Genomic DNA, 20235 nt, shown 5'->3' on the forward strand with positions numbered 1-20235 from the left:
CACTTCATACTCCAGACCAGTGGGTGGCGGTAATGCGCTGTAGTGTAGTTTGCCAGCCGCTTTGCAACGTCAATAGGAAGAAGATGTATTTTGTTTGTGTGTTTTTGTGCGCTAGTTAGTGTTTTACTAGTCGTTGTAAAAGTGTCATTGTGAGCACTGACGACTAAACAAAGACAACCTTCCTCCACCGTCTCCGCCCGCCGCGGCTACATTAACGTTAGTTGTTTTTATCCTGTGTGGTCTCTGTGGGGTTTATGAAGGAGCTCTATGGAGAGATACTCAGTCCAGAGAGTCATCGGTGAAGGGTCTTTCGGCCGGGCTTTGTTAGTCCGGTGTAAAAGCAGTCAGGAAAAGTATGTGATCAAGGAAATCCAGCTGCCAAAGGTACTTGCAAACGAAGATAGTAACGTGCTGTACACGCTTTACTTTATCCTCACCCGACTGGTGGAACAGGTGATTGGACTTGAACTGGATGCTCCCAATGCTGCAAGAATTTCTGATAATAAAAATCACAGTAGTAATGAAATAGTGAATTAAACATAAAGACATATTGGATTCGCACCACCCTGTAACCTACATTGCTGCACACTGTATTTGAATTCAGACAGTCGCGTTGTATCTGGGGTCGGGTATGGAAATGTCATTTGCTCTGTGCTGATAAGACACCAGATTGTTGCCTGCACTGAAACGTGGAGGATGTTTGTTTTGCATAATAGAGAATGCATTCATACTTGTTTTTGCATTTTTATAGAATCAGTCCAAATTGGAGAGTTCTAGGGGAGAAGCTGTCCTGCTTTCCAGAATGAAACATCCTAATATTGTGGCCTTCAGGGAGGCATTCGAAGGTATTTACAAATGCAACACTACCTTTAAAACTTAGGACAAGACATTTGGACTCTTGTGACACAGAGTTATTATTGTTTGGATTGCAGAATAGACAATGTGATTGTGTTTGTTCAGCCGATGACCTCCTGTGTATTGTTATGGAGTACTGCGGTGGAGGAGACCTGCTTCAAAGGATCCGGCAACAGAAAACTGCACAGTTCTGTGTTGATGATGTAGGCATGGACTCCCTTCAGCTATTCTTGCAATTTTATTTTCCTGTTTTGTTCTCATTTAAAAATTTTGTTTTACTGAAATCTTTCCTTTTTTTGCTCCCCAGATCTTAAGGTGGTTTACTCAAATGTGTGCTGCTGCAAAGCACATCCATGATAAACGGGTTTTGCACAGAGATTTGAAGTCCAAGGTATAGTAGGTCTTTAGTCTGTGTAAAACATAAATAATTCAGAAAGTGTATTATTTCATGAAACTGCTGTCGTTAAATACAGTTGATTTGAAAATGAGTGCTACTGTTTGTATTTATGTTTCACACAGAACAACTTTTTTGGAATCGAGGTTGCAGGACAGAAATGATGAACTCATGAGGAAGATCAAATTTTCTTTTTGTTTGTTCTCTGGAGTCAGTAATTCAGTTTTTTGGTTGGATGCATGTTGATTGAATCTCATTAGTGTGAGCGCTGTGGAGTGAAATGAGCAATGATGAAATTGCTGATCGAGATAAGATCACAAAATGATCTCCCACTAATGCATAATATCATCATTTTGCCATTGTCGGCTGCTCTTATTTTTGCTACACGTTTAGTCGTCACTTCTCTTCCATTTTCTCGCCCAGAACATTTTCCTGACAGATAATGGGACAATCAAGCTCGGGGACTTTGGCTCAGCGTGTGTTCTGAACAGGTACGGCAAGAGAAAGGCAACAATTTATAGTTTGCCTGTTTGAAGTTGATGCTCAGTGCCTGACTTGCTGCTGTTATATTTTAACCTTGGCTGTTTTTTGCAACTGTGTTGCAGCCCAAAGGCCTACGCTCATGCATATGTTGGGACGCCATATTATGTGGCTCCAGAAATCTGGAACAACAAGCCATACAACAACAAGAGGCATGTTACCATGTTTGTTCGACTGGTTCCCTCATTTTATATGGCACAAGATCAAATGAAAACAAAATTAAACCTTAATGTCTTTGTATAAGTATCCAAGAATAACAAAGGAGTATATTATGAATGTATTCATATGCATACACAGACAGTATACCGGCCTATTTTGGTGCATTGAGGAAGAGCATCAACATAAATATATTAACCCGTACTTAATGTTTTTTAGATTAGATTAGATGTGCACATAATGTGATGAACGTAAACCTTTGCATGGACTGACCATTTGTTCAGAAAAAATACATTATGAATCCCCATGATTTAGCATTGCAGCAGGATGTTCCTCTACACAAGTGTGCATAAATGTAAAGTTTGTATGAAACCAACAGTGCAGTTTTATGATATTCCAGAAGTTATATTTCAGATACAATATGCAACATGTCTATTTTGAATAGCGCTTTGGAGGTAGAGCAAAGTACTGGGCACAAACAGTAAATTAATAAACTGCAAAATAATACACTACTTTTCCTAAATTTCCATGTTTCCAGGCTTGATTTTCAATCAACATAGCTTGTGAACACAGTGCTTTTCATTAGACTGGCTTGGATGTGTCAATAAATGCACCAACAATGAGGAGTTTTCAGCAGTGATGATGTAACACATGCATGGGTTAACCAGTCTTGCATCTCTGTGACTGTGCCAGTACATGGCGAATGTCTGGTGTGAATGAATAACCGTCTCTATGTTTATGTGTTCTGCAGTGATGTGTGGTCTCTGGGCTGTGTCCTCTATGAGCTCTGCACCTTACGACACCCGGTATTTCCCCTCCCTTCACTCTCCATGCACCATGGGTTTGACTGTGGGCCTCTCTCCAAATGGTGCCAGTGAATCATTTTATAAAATAGCTCTGCTGTCATCTGCTCAGAGAGACACTGCAAAGTATTATTGTGGAATGACGAAGGCCCAGTATCTTCAACTGAGTTAGATTATCTGCTGTGTTTTTTTTTTTTGTGGCCCAGATGTTGGGGTGTGGTTTGTTGTCCCAGTGATCCTCACACCTCTTCTTGTGTCCAGTTCCAAGCATCCAGCTGGAAGAGCCTGATTCTTAAGGTGTGTCGGGGTGCTTACCCTCCCCTGCCCAATCACCTGCCCTATGAGCTGCAGTATTTGGTCAAGCAGATGTTTAAGACAAACCCAAAAGATAGGCCGTCCCTGCACACCATCCTGACCTCTCACCGGGTTTCCAGACTTCTGCGTACACATCTGCCCTCCCAGGTAAAACCACAGTCACATCCTGTGTACTTGAAAGTGCATTTCTCTGCGGCTGAGCTTCCTGCATGGTGACAGTCGCTAAGCAGCTGAACCTAAAGTGATTTTTAGCTGCCATCCATCATAACCGCGCACTGTCAGGGCACGGTGTCGACGTGAGAATTTAAGCTCTTACACAACTTCCCCTGCTGTGGTGACCCAATGTGGAATCTGACCTTTGACAAGCTGCTGTTAGTTCAGATGGCCGCAGAGCTCATGTTATGTGTTTGATTTACTGCACTGCTTTGAATCTTTCACAGGCGATAGAGACGGAGGAACAGGAAAGGCGCACGGGTAGATGGAACAGAGAGGAGGGAATGAAGGTGGCTAATCTTCTGGGAGAGAAGAGTTTAATAAAAACATCAACGTTTGAAGGTAGAATCCAAATCAAAGTTTACAATGTGGTCATGAAAACAAAGATATACTGCTGTGATTGGGAAATTTTTGTGAAGACATAAGCACTGACAGATGTGTTAGATCATTTTATTCCATTCCTTCAAACCATATAACACACAATTAATAATTCTGCTTAGCTGTACCTGCTCAACACAGCCATACCCGAAACACTGGAAAACATGTTTTCTGAGCTGTTTCTCTAATACTTTCAGAAAGGTGAGGGAGTAGCATTAAACTCAAAAAGAAAAATGTTTACATTTTTGTGTATTTACCATGTACAGAATAGAAAAAATAAATAATGAATAACACATAAATAACATTTTCCCTCAGGTATGGAGTTACCTGAAGCCCACTGTGAAAGCAGAAAGCTGGGTCCTCGAAAGCAGTGGCCCGCTGAGCCATCAGACACTGTGGTGCAGATGTTGGCCAATGCCAGCCTCATGTCATCTGACAGCATGGCATCAACCGGCCAGACCCTCTCAGGCTCTACTCATGGAAGTATGGCAGCAGTAGCAGAAATTTCGCATCCTCGTTTGTACAAAATTCAAGTTTGGAGAAGTCTGATATTGAACATATCAGTCGCATTCCTGTTTTCCCAGGTGTGTCAGAGGAGCCTGAGAACAGCAGGCGGAGGAGACGATGGGACAAGAATCCTCCTGAGAGGCTTCTGAGTTTGTTGGAGAAGGCCGAGCTGAGCAGAGCCTTCAGCACCTTCTTAATAAACAGAGGAGGTCTGTGTGTTGTTTTAATATAAGCTAGCTTCCCGTAGCACACAGTTAACCTAATGTGCATGTGTTGATAAATATCAGTAATTGCACTTGTGATAGGAATATGTGAGTGTAGAGGATGATATAAATGGGCCTCTTTGGTGTTGTGGTTTCTGTTTACAGGTGACAACCCTCTGATCGGACCCCTCTCCCAGCCTCAGGGTGACAACACTGACGGCCCTGAGCCAGAAGTGGCTGTAGACGAGGACCGGTTTCAGCCTCGCTCTGATGATGAGGACACGTAAGTAACCCTCACTTATTGACTTATTATTAAATATTTTACCAAGGATGAGTATATTTGATCTGACTGATCATGCAGTGCATCAGCTGGACAAAAAGGGAATAGCTGTTTCTTTCAGATGCCTTCATGATTGACATCCCTAATGGAGCTTTAAAGGGCATTAGCACTGGTTTTGTGTGGGGTTGCCCTTCTAAACAGATCTTGTAAAGATGCTAAGGTCTAATGTGTTGGTTTTGACAAATTGTGTGTGGGATGTACGTGATATGATTCTTGTAGGTCAATTTTTACTTTTTCAAAATAAAAATATATTGCCAACAAAAAGAAGAATAATGAAGTAAAAGCACTGTTTTAAGTCACTTTTTTGAGCTTTCAGAGCAGAGTGTATTGGGCTGTTAAGGAAGTAATGAAAAACAAAAATCATGGATTAAAATTCATTTAATTTTTGACTTTAATAATAAATTAATGTGATGAATTTCTGTTGGATATCTGCTGAATGTATAGAATGTTTTCCATCATTTGTACTTGTGACCTCTCGTATAAAACAAAGTTTAAATGTATTGTACTGTTTGTCCTCTCTTCACAGAGACTTTGAGGAGGAATCTCCATGTGACTGGATAGATGAAGTGGAGAAAATATTTTCATAACAATAAAGCCTCATTGTTTTTAGCCTACACAATCACAAGGCTGTCATTAATGTTTACATTTGTTTAAAACACTGATTGCACATGCCAAAATCATTTCTCTTGATGTACATAAGACCACGTATTGCTCTTATAAATGCTTCAAGTTTACAAAAACCCAGTAAAGCTGAGACAAAGTTGTTAATATTTATGTTTGATCATGTTTGAATTTGATCACACTGCTGCAACAAAACACTAAAATTTGAATTGAATTTGGTTCAGCTTGTTGTCATAAAACCCTCGTGTTTGAGCTGTGTTTGTGTGCTCTGTCTTTCATTTGATTTGAACATCTGCTGAGTATTGTTCAGGTTACCAATGATAACATTCCCAGTAGATTGAAGCCGTCTGGAAGCTCCTGTTTGGCTTGTCGGGGAAGCAGGAAATATTAGATTCAGAGCAGCTGGGTCTCCATGAGGTCACACCATTTTGAGTCCACCCGTGTCTTTTGATGTCTATCTGCTCTGCAATATCAAAAGTAGACTAAACATGTTCTCTCATTGGTATTCTTTGTCTTGTATTCTCTCGGCGAGACACTAACAAATCAAACATCTGGACCCTTTAGCTGCTGTGTTATTTTTAATTTGGTCTGACCACAATAGTGCAGACACAGAGTGATGACAGTGCTGGTGTTGATTGATGATAATGTTGATTATGTACCACTAGGTGGAGTTGAGGTGACTAATGTGAAACATCAGATATACAGCAGTTACACCATTGTTGAAATCCTTTTGATATTAAGAATCAGATAAATCTAGGAGTGCTCGCCCTGCTTATACATGAATTTAAGGGCAGGATATTTAATATAAGGGAACAAGCAGAGCCTGTTACTCTCCTTGTATTGCCAAATTAAAAGTGAATAAAAGCAGACAATAGCTTAACCACACGTTGGCAGCAGTAAAACAAAAGCTGAGCCAAGCCCATGACAGTTTGGGCTCAACAGGATATAGATACTATAGAGCCTTAAGTCAACAAAGCCATAATGATGCTGATTCACCAACAGTCACACCAAGGATGGATTATCCTGCTGCCAACGTTCCTCCGCTGACTGAAGCCTCCTACTGGCAGACAGCAGGACTCGATTATTTGAGGGTCTCTTGCCAGATATCTGCTCATAATGTGTTTTATTGAGGAAGCCCGGGGCTGTGGCTTGGCCCTTATCATATAGCCACACTGAATCCCCCTCCAGGACCCACAGTCTAGCCCCCTGCTTTTTTCTTCTTACTCCGTTTCCCCTTGTACCTCCAAAGAGATCCATGTTTAGCAAAGATACAGATTAAGTGGTGTAGCACAGCTGCGCTACAACACCACTGTGCTGTGTGTCCTGCTGATAGGAGGGTCTCCCATGACAAACTAGACAGCATCTTTGTTGCTCAGCCATCTAATGTAAACTGAGGGGTGCTTGAATGGTATAATAAGGATTCTGCTATTAAAGAGCTTTGGTGGTTAAATGGAGAGTTTCATGTATTGAACTTCAGTACTTTATGAGTAGCAACTGAAATCTGGACATAGCCTTGAGTAACAAAGTGTCAACTATTTTAAGTTGGTGTAAAATGTTTGATTTGCTTCTTAGGTTTAGCTTAAATCAAGAACTAACTTTAGACTAATTTATCCAGATAAAGTTTGTTTTTTTTATTTGACACTGATTCCTTGAGAAATTTGGTGTATTTTGTTGATTTAAAAAATGGATTAAAGGTTGTTTATGTTCCTCAACCTACTGGCTCCAGTGTCAAAACGTTTAAACCAGCCCTAATTCCAGGTGTGGTAGGAAAGAGCACCACACCGAAACTTGAGAAGTAGCCTCTCTTGAGAGCTGCATCACAGTATATTGAAGTTTGATAAAGAAACACCATAAAATCTCAAATGGGCCTCTCTAACAAAGTCTCACTAAATTTGAAACAAATTACACATTTTAAGTTAAGGGTAAACTTAAGGATTAAAGACTTAATTGCAGGACAGTTGGTTTGCATGAAATTGTGCAGGTGTTCCTGTTATTTTGACCGAACCTTTAAATACTGGGTCAAGAGTGCAAGACCTGGCTTGAAAAGAAAAAATCCGGGACGCAACAGTTTTATGAAGTTGCGCTTTAGAAAATAAAGAGCCAAACAAGCAGATGAACAGGGGTTTCCTCTTGCAGGAAGGATGTGAAGTCGTGTCTGTTGTATCTCTTTGGCTATAAATGGTCAAAATAGACATTTCTCTTTGAATGAATGGATTTTAATTTGTGCAGCACTCCCACACTGAGTGCTAACAGCGGGCCTGTGAAGGCGAAATGTTGATGTATGTCGATCAGATGCGTGATACACCTCAGCACTGACTAGAAAGGAGACTGAGAAGTGAAACGACCTCAACACCAGTGTAACCCGAGCATGCGGCTGTGTTTTTGTTGTGCGAGCAAAACCACAACGCCTTTGTGCCTTGTGTGTGAGCTGAGCAGAGAAATGACTGAACCAGAGGCACACACGGTTTCCTCTCTCTCTCTGTTCATGTTATACATGCTTTAATCATTTGAAAACGCGCTACATCCTGTATTTCGGTATCTACTCAGTCACAGTGAGCTCACATCTCTCGCCGCACGTCTAAGCTGAAGTGCTTCATTGATTTTCTTCCTGCGCATCCTGGTGACCTGATAGCAAACAATCAAGTGACTTCCCCTCTTATCAAATGATGCACAAAAGACCTTTCATTTTGGCTTTTTGGAAGATTGTCTGCACACCTCAGCCCTCAGTTTCTGTCATCACCCTTGATGAAATATTAGAGCTTGTTATCTGTGACAATCTGCCCCCCTTTTGTCTGCCTGTCACAGTGCCTGTTTTTGTGGCCTGCTTTCTTAGCGGCCGTAGCTTCACTCAGGAAGTGCTCTGCAGATGCAAGATGACCCAGTGATCCCCGTCTGGCTACTGATGCTTAGACCGGCATTTTCATCTAAACTCTTTCAGTTTTTTTTTTTTTTTTAGACGTTCAGCTGCGTCAGTTTCTGGACTGTATTTAAGGTTTCTAGTAGACATTCATAGCCTCAATGGTATCAACCACACAGTGAAGGAAACAATGAAACCTGCTACCATGACTCACTCAGTAAAAAGAAGTGCTGTTTATTCTACATGGGGAGCAGCTCTTCCTGTTAATAACAAAGCACTTAGGCCCTGCAGTTGGGAGTCTCCTTGCAACTATAAATATGGGAGCTGTCATTGTTATGATTATTTCAAGCCCTCTGCAGTGACCCTCCATTGTCTCCCGCCAGTGTTTTGTTGCTCTGTATCAGACAATAGAAGCTGGCGTGGCCAAGCAGAGTTTGTCGTGGAACTCCACAATTCATCAGCCGCTCAAAGTAAAAAGGTCAGGAACAGTTAAATTTAGATCCCGGGTTATGTGAAGCAAGGCAGCGCCGGCTCTGTGCAGTTTGTCGGGCCATTTGGAGTTTCAAACGCTGCTATTGTTTGTGGCTCACACGCCTGTTGCCTCCTGACAGGTCCTGATCCACCTATAGGCAGGGTCGCAGGCTCTGCTGGCCTGTCCCATTGCCATCCTTCCTTTGAGCCAATAATAGATCAATAGCAGCCAAGATTTTCGACAGCATCTTTCATAGCTCTCCTCTGGTCGCTTACATGCAGTTTGTTTTTAATCTCATTTTGAAGTTGTGAAGTTCAGCTCAGTCCTTGTCAGTGCACTTATCCAAGTAAGGCTGTAAAAACTTGAGCTTTGTAGCTCTCTCACACACACACAGACTGGAATTGCGTGACATTGGCAGCAACAGATTTTCAGATATCTCAGTTTCCTTTTCTTTCTTCTAATGTCAGACAGTGAATTTGAACTCTTGCTTGCTTACCACTTTCCTGATCTGCGCCTTGATCAATATCTGAATGTTCATTCGTCGCACACAGCCCTCCCCCACTCTCAAGCTGCAGCTGCTCCTTCGCCTTTTCTTTGAAACGTGTCGCACCGTCATCTCATCTCTATTTACATCCTACAAAAAGCAATATTTTGCATTGCGTTTTGAAATTAGCCTGATTTGCTGCCCTGGCTGTGCAAGCTTGATAATCTCCTGCAATGAACACACCCAGAGCGAGGCGGGCTGCAGGCCCACTGTACAGCTCTGCTCTTTAGTTCAGATAGACAAGCAGCAAAATATTTTTTTTTTAGATGAGCCAGCATGTTTGTTCATCATTGAAGCACAATGTTGAGTTTGACACAGACTAATTCACACTCACATCTGCTGGATATGCAGTGCAAAGTGAAAAAGGATACTACAATAGTCCAGGCCCCAGCATGAATCATATCATTCAGTCTTGTGTTATATTTATACCTCATTGATCTAAAACAGTGCATCCATGCTGCACAAGTTCAAAAAAGACAGCATGATCAATGATGGGTGAAATGTTAATGTCTTAGTCATGCCACTTGGACTCAGCAGAAACCCACAACACTGTGCATCACTGAAAATGATTCATATGAAGTGAAGACCAAAGAGTACACTGCTCTGTTCTGTGCTCAAACTGTGGGCATTTAAGATGTGTTGAAGAGCATACTGATGATTTTTTTTCTAGTTGTGGCCCATCAACTAAATCACATATACTTTATATTATTAGTGTTTTGGATTTTGTAACGTAGTTTGTTGAGGCAGCCATCAGCTTCCATTTATTTCCATGTTCACTTTAATGGATTACACAACTCAAGCAAGGGATTGTTTTATAATATACAGAAATTAATATGAAAAAAAACAGTAGGAGAAAATTGTGCCTCTCTTGCTTGGTGGTACATCTGTGTCTAGTGGAATTATCTTAGTCTTATCTGCCTGTTAGGTGAGGCTAATTTTGTGTTTTCTTTTCGGACACAGATAACCCCGGGATATCAATCAGCGGCGTCCTTCCCACCCTGAACCCAGAGCGTCAATAAATTAGGTGCCTCACCAGGAGCCTGGTTCATGAGGATGTGGAGGTCACATTTTAAGCATTCCATGTTTGAGTTTTGTGGAACTTGCAGAGTTCTTTTGGAGCAATGGAGAGTGATTTTCTGCAGTTAAAGGAGACAGAATTCTGTGGAGGAAGAGCGCAAAAGTATTGTGTGGTCTGAGAGGCACTGTGGAAATTCCTCATGAGGAACATGTTGACCTCAAAGCTGACCTGTAAGCGTCAGCTTTTATGGGTGCTTGTGCTGTGGAGTGTGCTATGGGCATTTGTTTATGAGTCTGTGCTATAGTATTAGTGGGGCCCGGGTATCAGCAAAACTGCCATGTGCTTAGTGGAGCCGAAGTGTAAAACTTGATAGGTGGAGTCTAACCTTCAGTATAAGTTTTGCTGATCAGTTCAATTTCATACTTCAACACTACTACAGCTATGTTCAGTAAACATGCAGATAAAGATTCTGCATTTCTCAAGAGCTGCAGTAACAGCCAGCAGGTAATACAAAGATAGCAGCTCTTTAAAATATGGCAATGTGTCCCTCTAAATTGGTCCAAAATTAAATAAACCTTTTAAAATAAAACATTAAGCAACATTACTACATTGATTTTTTAATTTCCTCTTCAAAAGAGGTTTATTAACTAAGTTGTCTTAAAAGGACATATAACAAACAAAACAAAAACAACTCAACTTATTAGAATTTTAATGTGATGTCACATGCAGCATAAACACATTACATTTTCTAAAAGTACATTTCACAACATTTTCGTCACCTTTTTTTACTCCAAGTGTGCTTTGAGAGGACATGTAGCTGTTGTCGGGGTTTGATCCGGTGACCTTTTCTTTCTGTCATGAGTCAGTCGCACCAGTGGGCTGTCCTCTCCGGTTAGAAGCTGCGGCAACAGGAGAGGATTAATGTGTTCACATTGGCTGGTCAGACATTGTTTAAATCCCCAGGAGTTTCCAGAGGAAGGACTCCCAGTTAAGAAAAACCTAACCTGTCCCATCAAGCAGAACGCACCTAATCATAACATTTTTTTCTCCAACAGACTGTAATACCATGTTCAGTCAGCCTGAAACACTGAGACTGAGGCATGGCAGAGGATTCAATGTACTCTCACGTGTATGTACAGTGTATGTATGGGGGGTACAGTCAACCAGCAGTGTACAGCACTTTAATAAATCTGTCAAAAAAAAAACATGAGAGCTACAGTGTGTGTCAGTGTGCAATGTGTATAAGCACTGACAATTACTAAATAAGTGTGTATGGGAAATCCCAGCAGGATTCACTAAATGGATTTCTGTTAACACCCATCTTCCTACAAGTCCCATTTCATGCTGTGACATGTGGCTTCTCGGTTTTACAGAAAACAGTGGGTTCATTGCAAAGGTATTTCAACATGCTTAATGATGTCATATGCCCACAAACACACACACACACACACAAAGTGGGAGAAGTAAATTAAATGGAGTAGACTAAATTTCCTGTTAATTTGTTAGCGATAAAATCAAAATACTCCAGGCATGGCTTTTCCCAGTTTGAGCCGCAGAGTCTTTTTCCATGAGTCATCTTCTGTCAGATCAAAAGCTAATTTCACATGTCACACATGCTCTGGCCACCTTTTTCAGGCGCAAACAGGCTCTAAATTCTTGCCTTAAGGTAGAGACTCACCCGGTCGATGAAAAGAACAGTGATGGTCATTGTGCACACACTCTTTCTCAAATGTGGTTGAAATGTCCCAATTTGGCTGCATTGCTAAAACACACAAGCATAAGTTCGGTTTTCTTAATAAGCCGGACGTTTGTGTGCTACATGCATGCTTTCGTAAACATCACAGTACCCTTATGAAGGGAGTGTTTTATCAACATTCTGCTTCGTGCTTTCTGTTTCATTCCTAAGACGTTATGCAACCAAAGGCTGATCTGGTCAAATAACTCCTCCAGGGATTGATAAGGCCTGTTTATGGTCCAAGGCGACAGGGAGTTAAGGAGGATTACATGTGACTGGTTGGAGCAGCTATTTAGCCTACCTCCCTCCTTGCAGACACTGAGTCCAGTCCACTGCTGGTTATTAGTTCAGTGCTGCCTCTGATTTTAAAATGAGTGAGGCTGTTGTGCTAGCACAAACAAGATCCTTTTTTTTTTTTTGTTAAACCACATCCTGACAAATGATTACTTAACACAAGGTTCTGTCTCCTGCATTGTGTGTTTTTATTGCCTTCTCCTTCCCAGTCAGGAAAGTTGTTTTGCAAGCGAGTAATCTGCACCCCCAGAGGATGACAAACTTTTTATAGAGCGATAATAATACCTGTTTACCCCAAAACCAAGGTGGGACTGTAAATACCAGGGATGTGGAATGTGATTCTGGTGTAATTGTGGGAAAATAGCGCAGACATTTAAATGGGTACTGGCCTATCAGGGTAATAATGGCCATTTCCTCCAAAATGTATCCTGTGAGCAATGCAGGGAAAATGGTTGATTATCCCCACCAGTCCTTTCAGTGGGACAGACACTTCCCTTGTCATGTGAGCCAGAGCTGTGGAGTGAATCTGAGGATGAAGACCTCACCCCCTTCCCAGCCGGACCTCGTCTTCCCCGAAAGCGCACACATACTGTGGTCCCTGTTAAACCCCCAGCAGAAATTACTCCTGACACGAGTTCTCAACACACCAGAGGATCTCCAGTCAGTTGGGACTGACAGGACTTCAAAGCAGCCATTAAGAGGTTCATTGGAGAAAACATGCTGGGGAATAAAAACCTGAAGTTTTAAGTAAAAGGTTTGATCCAGACTTGTTTTCGTCTCCACAAAGACTTGGAGGATGGTACTGACTGTGCTGACCCTGATGTAGGCAACTACTCAGCCAAAACACTGTTTTTGTTTGGTGCAACCTTGGCGGATTCCAGCAGTCACTTAAAAATTGCTTATTTATGTGATGTACCTCTAAAGGCTGGTTTATGTGGACATTTTATTAAGTAGATATGATTATTGAACGTCAAACCTTGAATGTTGTAAGTAGACCTTAAATGTTTACCAGCCTAAATTTTTTATATTTTCTCTGCATCACTTCCACATTAACATTTCACAAACGTCCGGTCCACCTTGTGCTGGACAAGAACGCTTTGATGAGCGCTCCCATCTGAAATTACCAGCACAATGTGGAACAGAATGTATGTGAGGACAAGCAGTGTGGCGTCTGTGCTTTCTCACCCTGCGGCCTGCTGAGAAGGAGAGGTCAGGCTGATTAGATAACTGTTGTGTACGAAGCGGAGCCTGCTGGGCTCACATGAGGGGTCCAATCCCTGATACAGAGAGCTCATGCAACCAGACTTTAGCGTACACACAACCTCATGTTGTTGACATTAAGCAACACACTCATTGTAAAATGGGAACAATTAAGAAATTCCTAGTTACACTCGTCACTGTATTTAACAAAAGCGCTGAACCTTTTTTTATTTGCTCTTGGTCCAAAATTACAGTTTAAGTGTGTATGATTAATTTATTTACATATCTTAACTGCATTTAAACTGTGATTTCCTTTCTTTGCCCCTCTCTGTCTCTGCCCTGACCTTTGGCCCAGACGACCACGGCCACTAACACCTGGTGGTCAGATAACGGTTGTATGTGCTGAATACACACCACCTGACTCCATCATAGAGTTTAACTTCAAGACTAATCAATGATGTCTTCTTGAAAAATGCCACGAAGATGTCTGGGCAGTCCTAAACAAGTTATAGTTCATGATGCTCTTTAGGCTGAGCATATGGCTAAGTGGCTGCTTCTCAGACGAAGATGCCACTTTGTTATGGCCTCCTGCACAGATGACGTGAACCGCTTCAGTGTCAAATTGTGCTTGTTTGTTTTCATAACAACCAAGGTCTTTAACCCTGTCATTGACTTGCTCACATGGCCTCAGAGCCAGAGCTATAGGTGGGGTATGAACAAAGTGCCACTGACTGACCTTCAGGCTATGTCAATAAAGTTAGAGCACCATGTGCTTTCTGTTATTCACTCTCACGCTGTGTTGACTGCTCACTGACGGCATATCACTTGGAAATTTGTCCACAGCAGGATAAATATTTCACACATCTGTTTTCTAGTAAACAGCAAACAGGACTTACTTTTTTATACTTTTTTGTTTGTTTGTTTGGTTTAGCAGAAGCTTCCTGATTGATTGTGTTGCTGTACTGACTGTACTGTTCTGGCTCAGAGGACCAGCCTCGTCAGTGACAATATTAAAAACCCTGTGTCCTTGTGGGGGAGGGAAACATGATGTGACAGGGTGATAAAACGGAATTCCTTTCTTGGTTAAGATAAACATAAAAGGCGCTACACCACTTTATTTACACTCTAGTACCGATTTATCCACTCTCTGTTAAAGCCAGCATCATTATTGAATACAGTAGTGATGCTGTTCTGGACTTGGCGGTTCTTATATCATATTTACATTCACATATATCTTATGTTTGCTTCAATTATAAAGAGTTACTCTCCTCCACCACTGGTTGTGACACAGGAAGCTGGCACTCCCCAGCGAGAGTCAGTCAGTATCCATCCGATTTTCTACTTCCACTTCTTTACCTCCTCTTTTGCATGCAGGACAAACATTAGAGAAGCGGTTTAACTGTCAAATGAATGAAGTGAAGTCACACCAGTCAGTCAAATGTTGTCACAACATTTAAAATTATTCATATCCCACTGTCAAAACATACTATTTTCTTCATTTAAATGACAAAAGTCCAGCTGCAGTCATTTGATTCAAACAGTACATGACTTTTATTTATTACTGTGGCATGAGTGCAGTATGTGGGATTCTGTGTCAGTGCATTTAATGGTCTATAAAGACAGAGTCAATGAAATGATGCCAGAACAAAAAAAGGCACTTCTGAGAACTAGTCACAATTCACAGCAAAACAAAAGAAAAGCAAAGCCCTGTACAATTTATAGCTTGATATAACTTTATGTTAAGTTAATAGATACTACTCTAAAATTAGCACCACAACTTACCACGGAAATGTACAGATTTACAGGCGCATGTAGCATTCAATATCATAACTGTCCTGCTGTTCAGTGATCACATTCCCTTCCAGGTCACTGGCAGAGTAATTGTGCTTAACACAATTACAGTATATTCCACAGGAAATAGAAATTGGTTAGCGGTAGCAAATCCATGTGAACAAAGGGTCATGTAGCAGTAATACTGCAAAGCGGAGGCTGTCAGTGACAGGTTCAGACATTTGCCCTGAGATGACTGAGATCAAATAATACTTCTCTGGCAGGCGTTCAAAAACAAATCAGTTTCCATTATCTGAAGGAGGTCTGTTCTTCTGTGGAAGGAAGGCTTTTAATACATTTCATGTTGAGTGTAGCAACCCCACTGTCACACTGACGACTCATTGTGGAAGACTTTAGCTTTGAGACTCCTCAGGCTACACTGCAGGTTGGAGCTGGTTTCTGACTGCAGGGCCTCAGAGAACTTGACATCATATGAACGGTTAACCTGAGACTTCCTCTTGATGGAGTTCTGAATAGTCTCCGAAGTGAAGTAGTAAACAATTGGATCAAAGCAGCAGTTGGACACTGCGATGCAGAGGGCTATTGGGTAGATGGTTCGGACCACCGACTCCACAAAACAACCTTTTAAAGTTTTAGTGCGGACCAGAGCATAGAAAACCAAGTTTACATTGTAGGGGATGAAGCAAAAACAAAAAATAAAGAGGTGCACAATTATCATGCGTAGGATCTTTGTTTTGTTCAGCTTCCCCCCACGATTGATGGTTTGGGGGCGACGGAGGGTCTGCAGCACCATGATGGAGCAACACACGTTGAGCAGAAGAGGGATAATGAAGCCCACTGTCTCTATGAAGATGACCACCTTAGACAGGTGAGATTTCCACTGCTTGGAGGAGAAGTTCTCGAAGCAGAAAGTGGCGTCGGTCTTGTTGTTCTCACTTGAGGTGGTCTCCAACATGAACCCTGTGGGGAGACTCCCTGAAAGCACCAGCACCCATACGGCAATACACACTATCCTAGCATTGCGCTTGGTCCTTAGCCCCCTTGAACGAAAAGGGTACACAATGGCTAAAAAGCGATCCACGCTAATGCAGGTGAGAAAGAGCATGCTGCCATACATGTTGGTGTAGAACAGCGAGACAGAGAACTTGCAGAGCATGTTCCCAAAAGGCCAGTTCTGGTTAATGAAGTAGAAAACCCTCAGAGGCAGCGTGAAGACAAACAGCAGGTCAGACACTACCAAGTTCATCATGTAAGTCGTGGTCTCGTTCCTCAGCTTGAGAGAGCAGGTGAATATGTAAATGGCCACAACATTGGTGATCAGTCCCACAACAAACACGATGCTGAAGATGGTGCTGTACAGTGGGTATTTGAAGCCGTCATTCTTGATGCAGGTAGAGCCGTTTGCCGAGTTATTTTCAGCCCATCGCAGGCTGAAATTGTCAGTGAGAAGGGTGTTGTTGTACATCCTGAGAGACAAAGAGTGGTGAGATGAGGGGTGTCTGTTATGTAATAGCTATATAATGAAAGGGCTGCCTTGAACAATGAATTCACCATGAATGGAGAGTAAAACACAGAACAGTCCCAGACCAGGATACATTGAAGGGCATGCTGTCATCTGAGAATTCAGGCCATTGGCACAAAGGTTTCTGTCCATGTTAGAGAGGCCTGCTGCACATGGTCAACATGGTTACCTCCCGTCTTGATGTAGTTATTATGGGGTTACATCATGTTGAAAAGACACCTCCCGGAGGACAGAGACTCAGGCTGAAGCGTCCTCCCCTCCCCCTTGCCCTGTCTCTCAACCAGGCTGCACCCCACGAGTCACAGGCTGAGCTTTACTTACTCACACTAATGTGTCTCCTTTTAGCTCAAGAAATCCCAGACCACCATGAGCTGCAAGTCCACAAAGGCAACGCTGGTATATCCACATTCAGGTCGAATAGAAAGATGCTGTCATGGCAAAATCCCCCCTCTTTGTCACAACTCAATTCTTTGTTTTTGTCCTTTTCAATTCCAAAGCAGCAAACTTGTCATTAGGCTTCCACCTCTCACAAGGTCCCAACCACATACGACCAGGCTTCTTCTCCTCAGCAGCAGAACTAAGGCTTCACTTGAGCTCCCGCTCTCTGTCTGTGTGTCACAATGTGAGAGTGTCGTGCTGTTTGTCCTCAGGCTCTGTTTCCTGTCCCTCCACTTCTGACTGAGTCACTCAGTAGCTACTTCTCTCTCTCTCTGTTTCTTCAGTTTGTCTCTCCCTCTGAGGCGCCTTGACTCAGCACGCCTCATGCTCAGACAGTTCCACTTCTCCTTTGTGCCGGTATCACAGACAGTTTTTGTGGTTTGAGTGGAGGACTGAGCAGCTGTAGTAACTCCTCCCACTGCCTCCCATCTAACTCCCCCTACTCCTTTGTCTGCCGTTGCAGTTAAAGGAGGAATCAACCCAAACAACTCTGCATTGTGAGGGAATTCATCAAAATCCTCCAACAACCACTCACAATTAGCTGGAAAAGTGTCAGCAATGTATGAACACGTCTTGATGCATGATACATATTTAAAATAAATATTTTGAGCTATTCGTATTTGATCAGTGACTGAGCAAATGTAATAATGTAAAATGCAATATTAAGTGTTATACCACCAATAACTTATTATAGAATTTAAATATGTGTCTTTATGAGGCCAAGAATCTCTGGTTAAATCAGTTGTTTACTACAAACGTATTTTTAAATATTAAAGCATAATATCTGTTTGAGGCTGCATTATGAGCTATGAGAACCATAACTTTGGGATAATCATACTGAAAGGCCAGCTCTTCTGCTCTTCATCAACTCTTCAGCTCCTTTTTTGGCTAAACTGTGATGTGATGAATGAATTCAAAGGCCTAAAGATTTATTTCTTTGTTTCTGACACTTCTCAAACTCTGTACAACCAAGATAAATATAAAACCAATAATAATAGAAAATAATACTTTAAACTATAATAATAATATAATACTATGAACTCTAATAATAATAATATAATACCAATATAAAACTGACAGGAGCCATTCTTCTGCAAAACAAGCCATTTCCTTTTGATGCTTTAAGTATATTTTACTGCTATTACTTATGCATTTTTACATGAGGAAGATTTTGAATGCAGGGCTTATAACGGAGTATGTTTACATGGTGGCATTGCTACATTCACAACAGTAAAGACTCTTCCATCAGTGTACAGCATGACATGAGACAACATGATGTTAAAAATATGAAGAAATATAGGTAATATTCTTTAAATTGATTATGTTTTATTTTTTCTTCATCAGTCAAGCTGTTTACAAAGACAGGAGGTCAAAAGCGCCTGAGAAGTGCACTAAAACCCTGCAAGTGCCCGAGGTAATGGCCTCCACGGGTCTGATGGAAGGTACAAGAAACTGGACCTGATTTGTTGTTTTGGACAGTCTGTGTGGGCAGCGGCTCTGCTAAAGAAGCACAGAGTTTTATTCTGCGAGGCACATTGGAAGTGAGACAGAACAGAAAGCTTTCTCTATTCAGGCCTTGTCAGTCCATGCCCACAGCTTTCTCTTCTAAGCACTCTGTGAAGTAGCATTCAACTTCTCCTGCAGAAACTCCACATTTGGCAGTCTGTAAAAACATAGGGGCCTTTTGTTGGGAGTGAAGTAGCTTTGCAGGGAGGAATGTGAAGTTTATAGATAATTAGTCTCAGGCGACTTGAAAGCGCTCTCAGCTTCTTGATCAGCAGTGTAAATTGTTTGAATGCATTTGAGTCAGGTGGCTGTTACTATGTCAAATAGTAAGTGTACCACCTGGGTGAGTTTCCCACAAAAAAATTAACGTGTTCACATCTGAATAAAACCCACACAAACATAAGAGGCATTTGTTCGTCAGCTTTTTATTGGTTATAATAATACATCCCCATTTGGAACAGGACTCCAGTGATATGACACTAAACATGACACTCCAAAGACAGCTCGTTTTGACTTCACAGAGTTACCAACAATAGTCAAAGAAATGAAGGAAAATCTTGCAGGGAATCAAAGAGGCAGTGGGTGTTTTACGGCCGTCCACCACAAAACAAACATCATCAAGGCTAGAGTGAAATGTTCAAGAAAATAGAAAAACCTGTACTATTGTCTTTCACTCACAAAATAGTTCCATCCAGCGCATAAAAACAAGCTCTTCACATGCAAGTATGTGGTCGCTAAACAAAAACATGTGCCTGAAATCCCTGGACTGTTAAATTTCTCACAATGCCAGGAAGCTGTCTGGCACCCCCAAGGCCAAGACTGAAGGCTTTCATACACAAGAGAAAAATGCATGACAAAGACAGCAGGTGACATGACATTGCTGCGTGAAGATCATCAGCGGCAGGCAAATCGGCACTCAGACATGGGTTGTACATTTGATTGTGTCTTCAAATCTGACAAATAAAAACAACAACAACAAAAAAGAGCTGCAACATAAACTTTCCTACTGCTACTTCTGAACTGATGGACACTTGAAACCCAAAGTAGAAGAGATTTGTCTGGTGTTAAAGACTGGTGTTAGTGACACATCTGATCGGCCTGGAGGCCTTTCTGGCCCTGAGAGCAAACAGCAGATTAATGTGCTGTAAACCAGCACACAGCTCTGTCCTAAAACAAATCTATGAAAGCTTCGGGGTTGGGTTCATACTGGGTTTGTTACTGACCTCTTTGGGATTACACAGTCATTCTGTGTCAGTCTGAAAATGCATTATTCTATGAATCATTCTAGAGTTAATAAGTGAGCTTCACACGTGTTGATCAGTGGATTTTTTTCCTGTTGCACTGAACCAGGCTGACTCAAGACATTCAAAACAATGACTTAACTGAAGAAGTATCTAAAACAACACATCCTCCTGCAGCAAAACTCACTGTGTTTGCTCACTGCAACATGAAAAATGAGCAGCCCAAATGAAAACTGATTCACAAATGTCTAACTTGGCAGAAGGACATTCTGGACCACAGACTGCTTCACTG

The 20235-nt window shown here is 41.7% G+C and overlaps 2 protein-coding genes across 3 annotated transcripts; one reads left to right on the plus strand and one right to left on the minus strand.

Moving 5' to 3' along the window:
* The first annotated feature begins 79 nt into the window (after window positions 1-79).
* On the plus strand, window positions 80-5577 carry nek3 (NIMA related kinase 3). Of its 2 annotated transcripts, none has more exons than XM_041940695.1 (13): window positions 80-384; window positions 752-845; window positions 961-1058; window positions 1163-1246; window positions 1673-1740; window positions 1855-1941; window positions 2697-2751; window positions 3010-3210; window positions 3504-3618; window positions 3970-4137; window positions 4239-4370; window positions 4530-4647; window positions 5231-5577. In XM_041940695.1, the coding sequence occupies exons 1-13, from the start codon at window positions 268-270 to the stop codon at window positions 5289-5291; spliced, it is 1398 nt and encodes a 465-aa protein (XP_041796629.1). In that variant the 5' UTR covers window positions 80-267; the 3' UTR covers window positions 5292-5577. The 2 variants fall into 2 exon arrangements, with proteins under 2 accessions (XP_041796629.1, XP_041796630.1); XM_041940696.1 differs by having other exon boundaries at window positions 353-384; window positions 933-1058.
* A 9400-nt stretch (window positions 5578-14977) lies between these two features.
* Window positions 14978-17538, minus strand: lpar6a (lysophosphatidic acid receptor 6a). The gene is made up of 2 exons (XM_041940913.1): window positions 16788-17538; window positions 14978-16702 (listed from the first exon to the last, which is right to left on the minus strand). The coding sequence occupies exons 1-2, from the start codon at window positions 16841-16843 to the stop codon at window positions 15601-15603; spliced, it is 1158 nt and encodes a 385-aa protein (XP_041796847.1). The 5' UTR covers window positions 16844-17538; the 3' UTR covers window positions 14978-15600.
* Window positions 17539-20235: the final 2697 nt, after the last annotated feature.

The sequence above is a fragment of the Chelmon rostratus genome, chromosome 7, assembly GCF_017976325.1.
Source record: "Chelmon rostratus isolate fCheRos1 chromosome 7, fCheRos1.pri, whole genome shotgun sequence".
Classification (NCBI taxonomy): domain Eukaryota; kingdom Metazoa; phylum Chordata; class Actinopteri; order Chaetodontiformes; family Chaetodontidae; genus Chelmon; species Chelmon rostratus.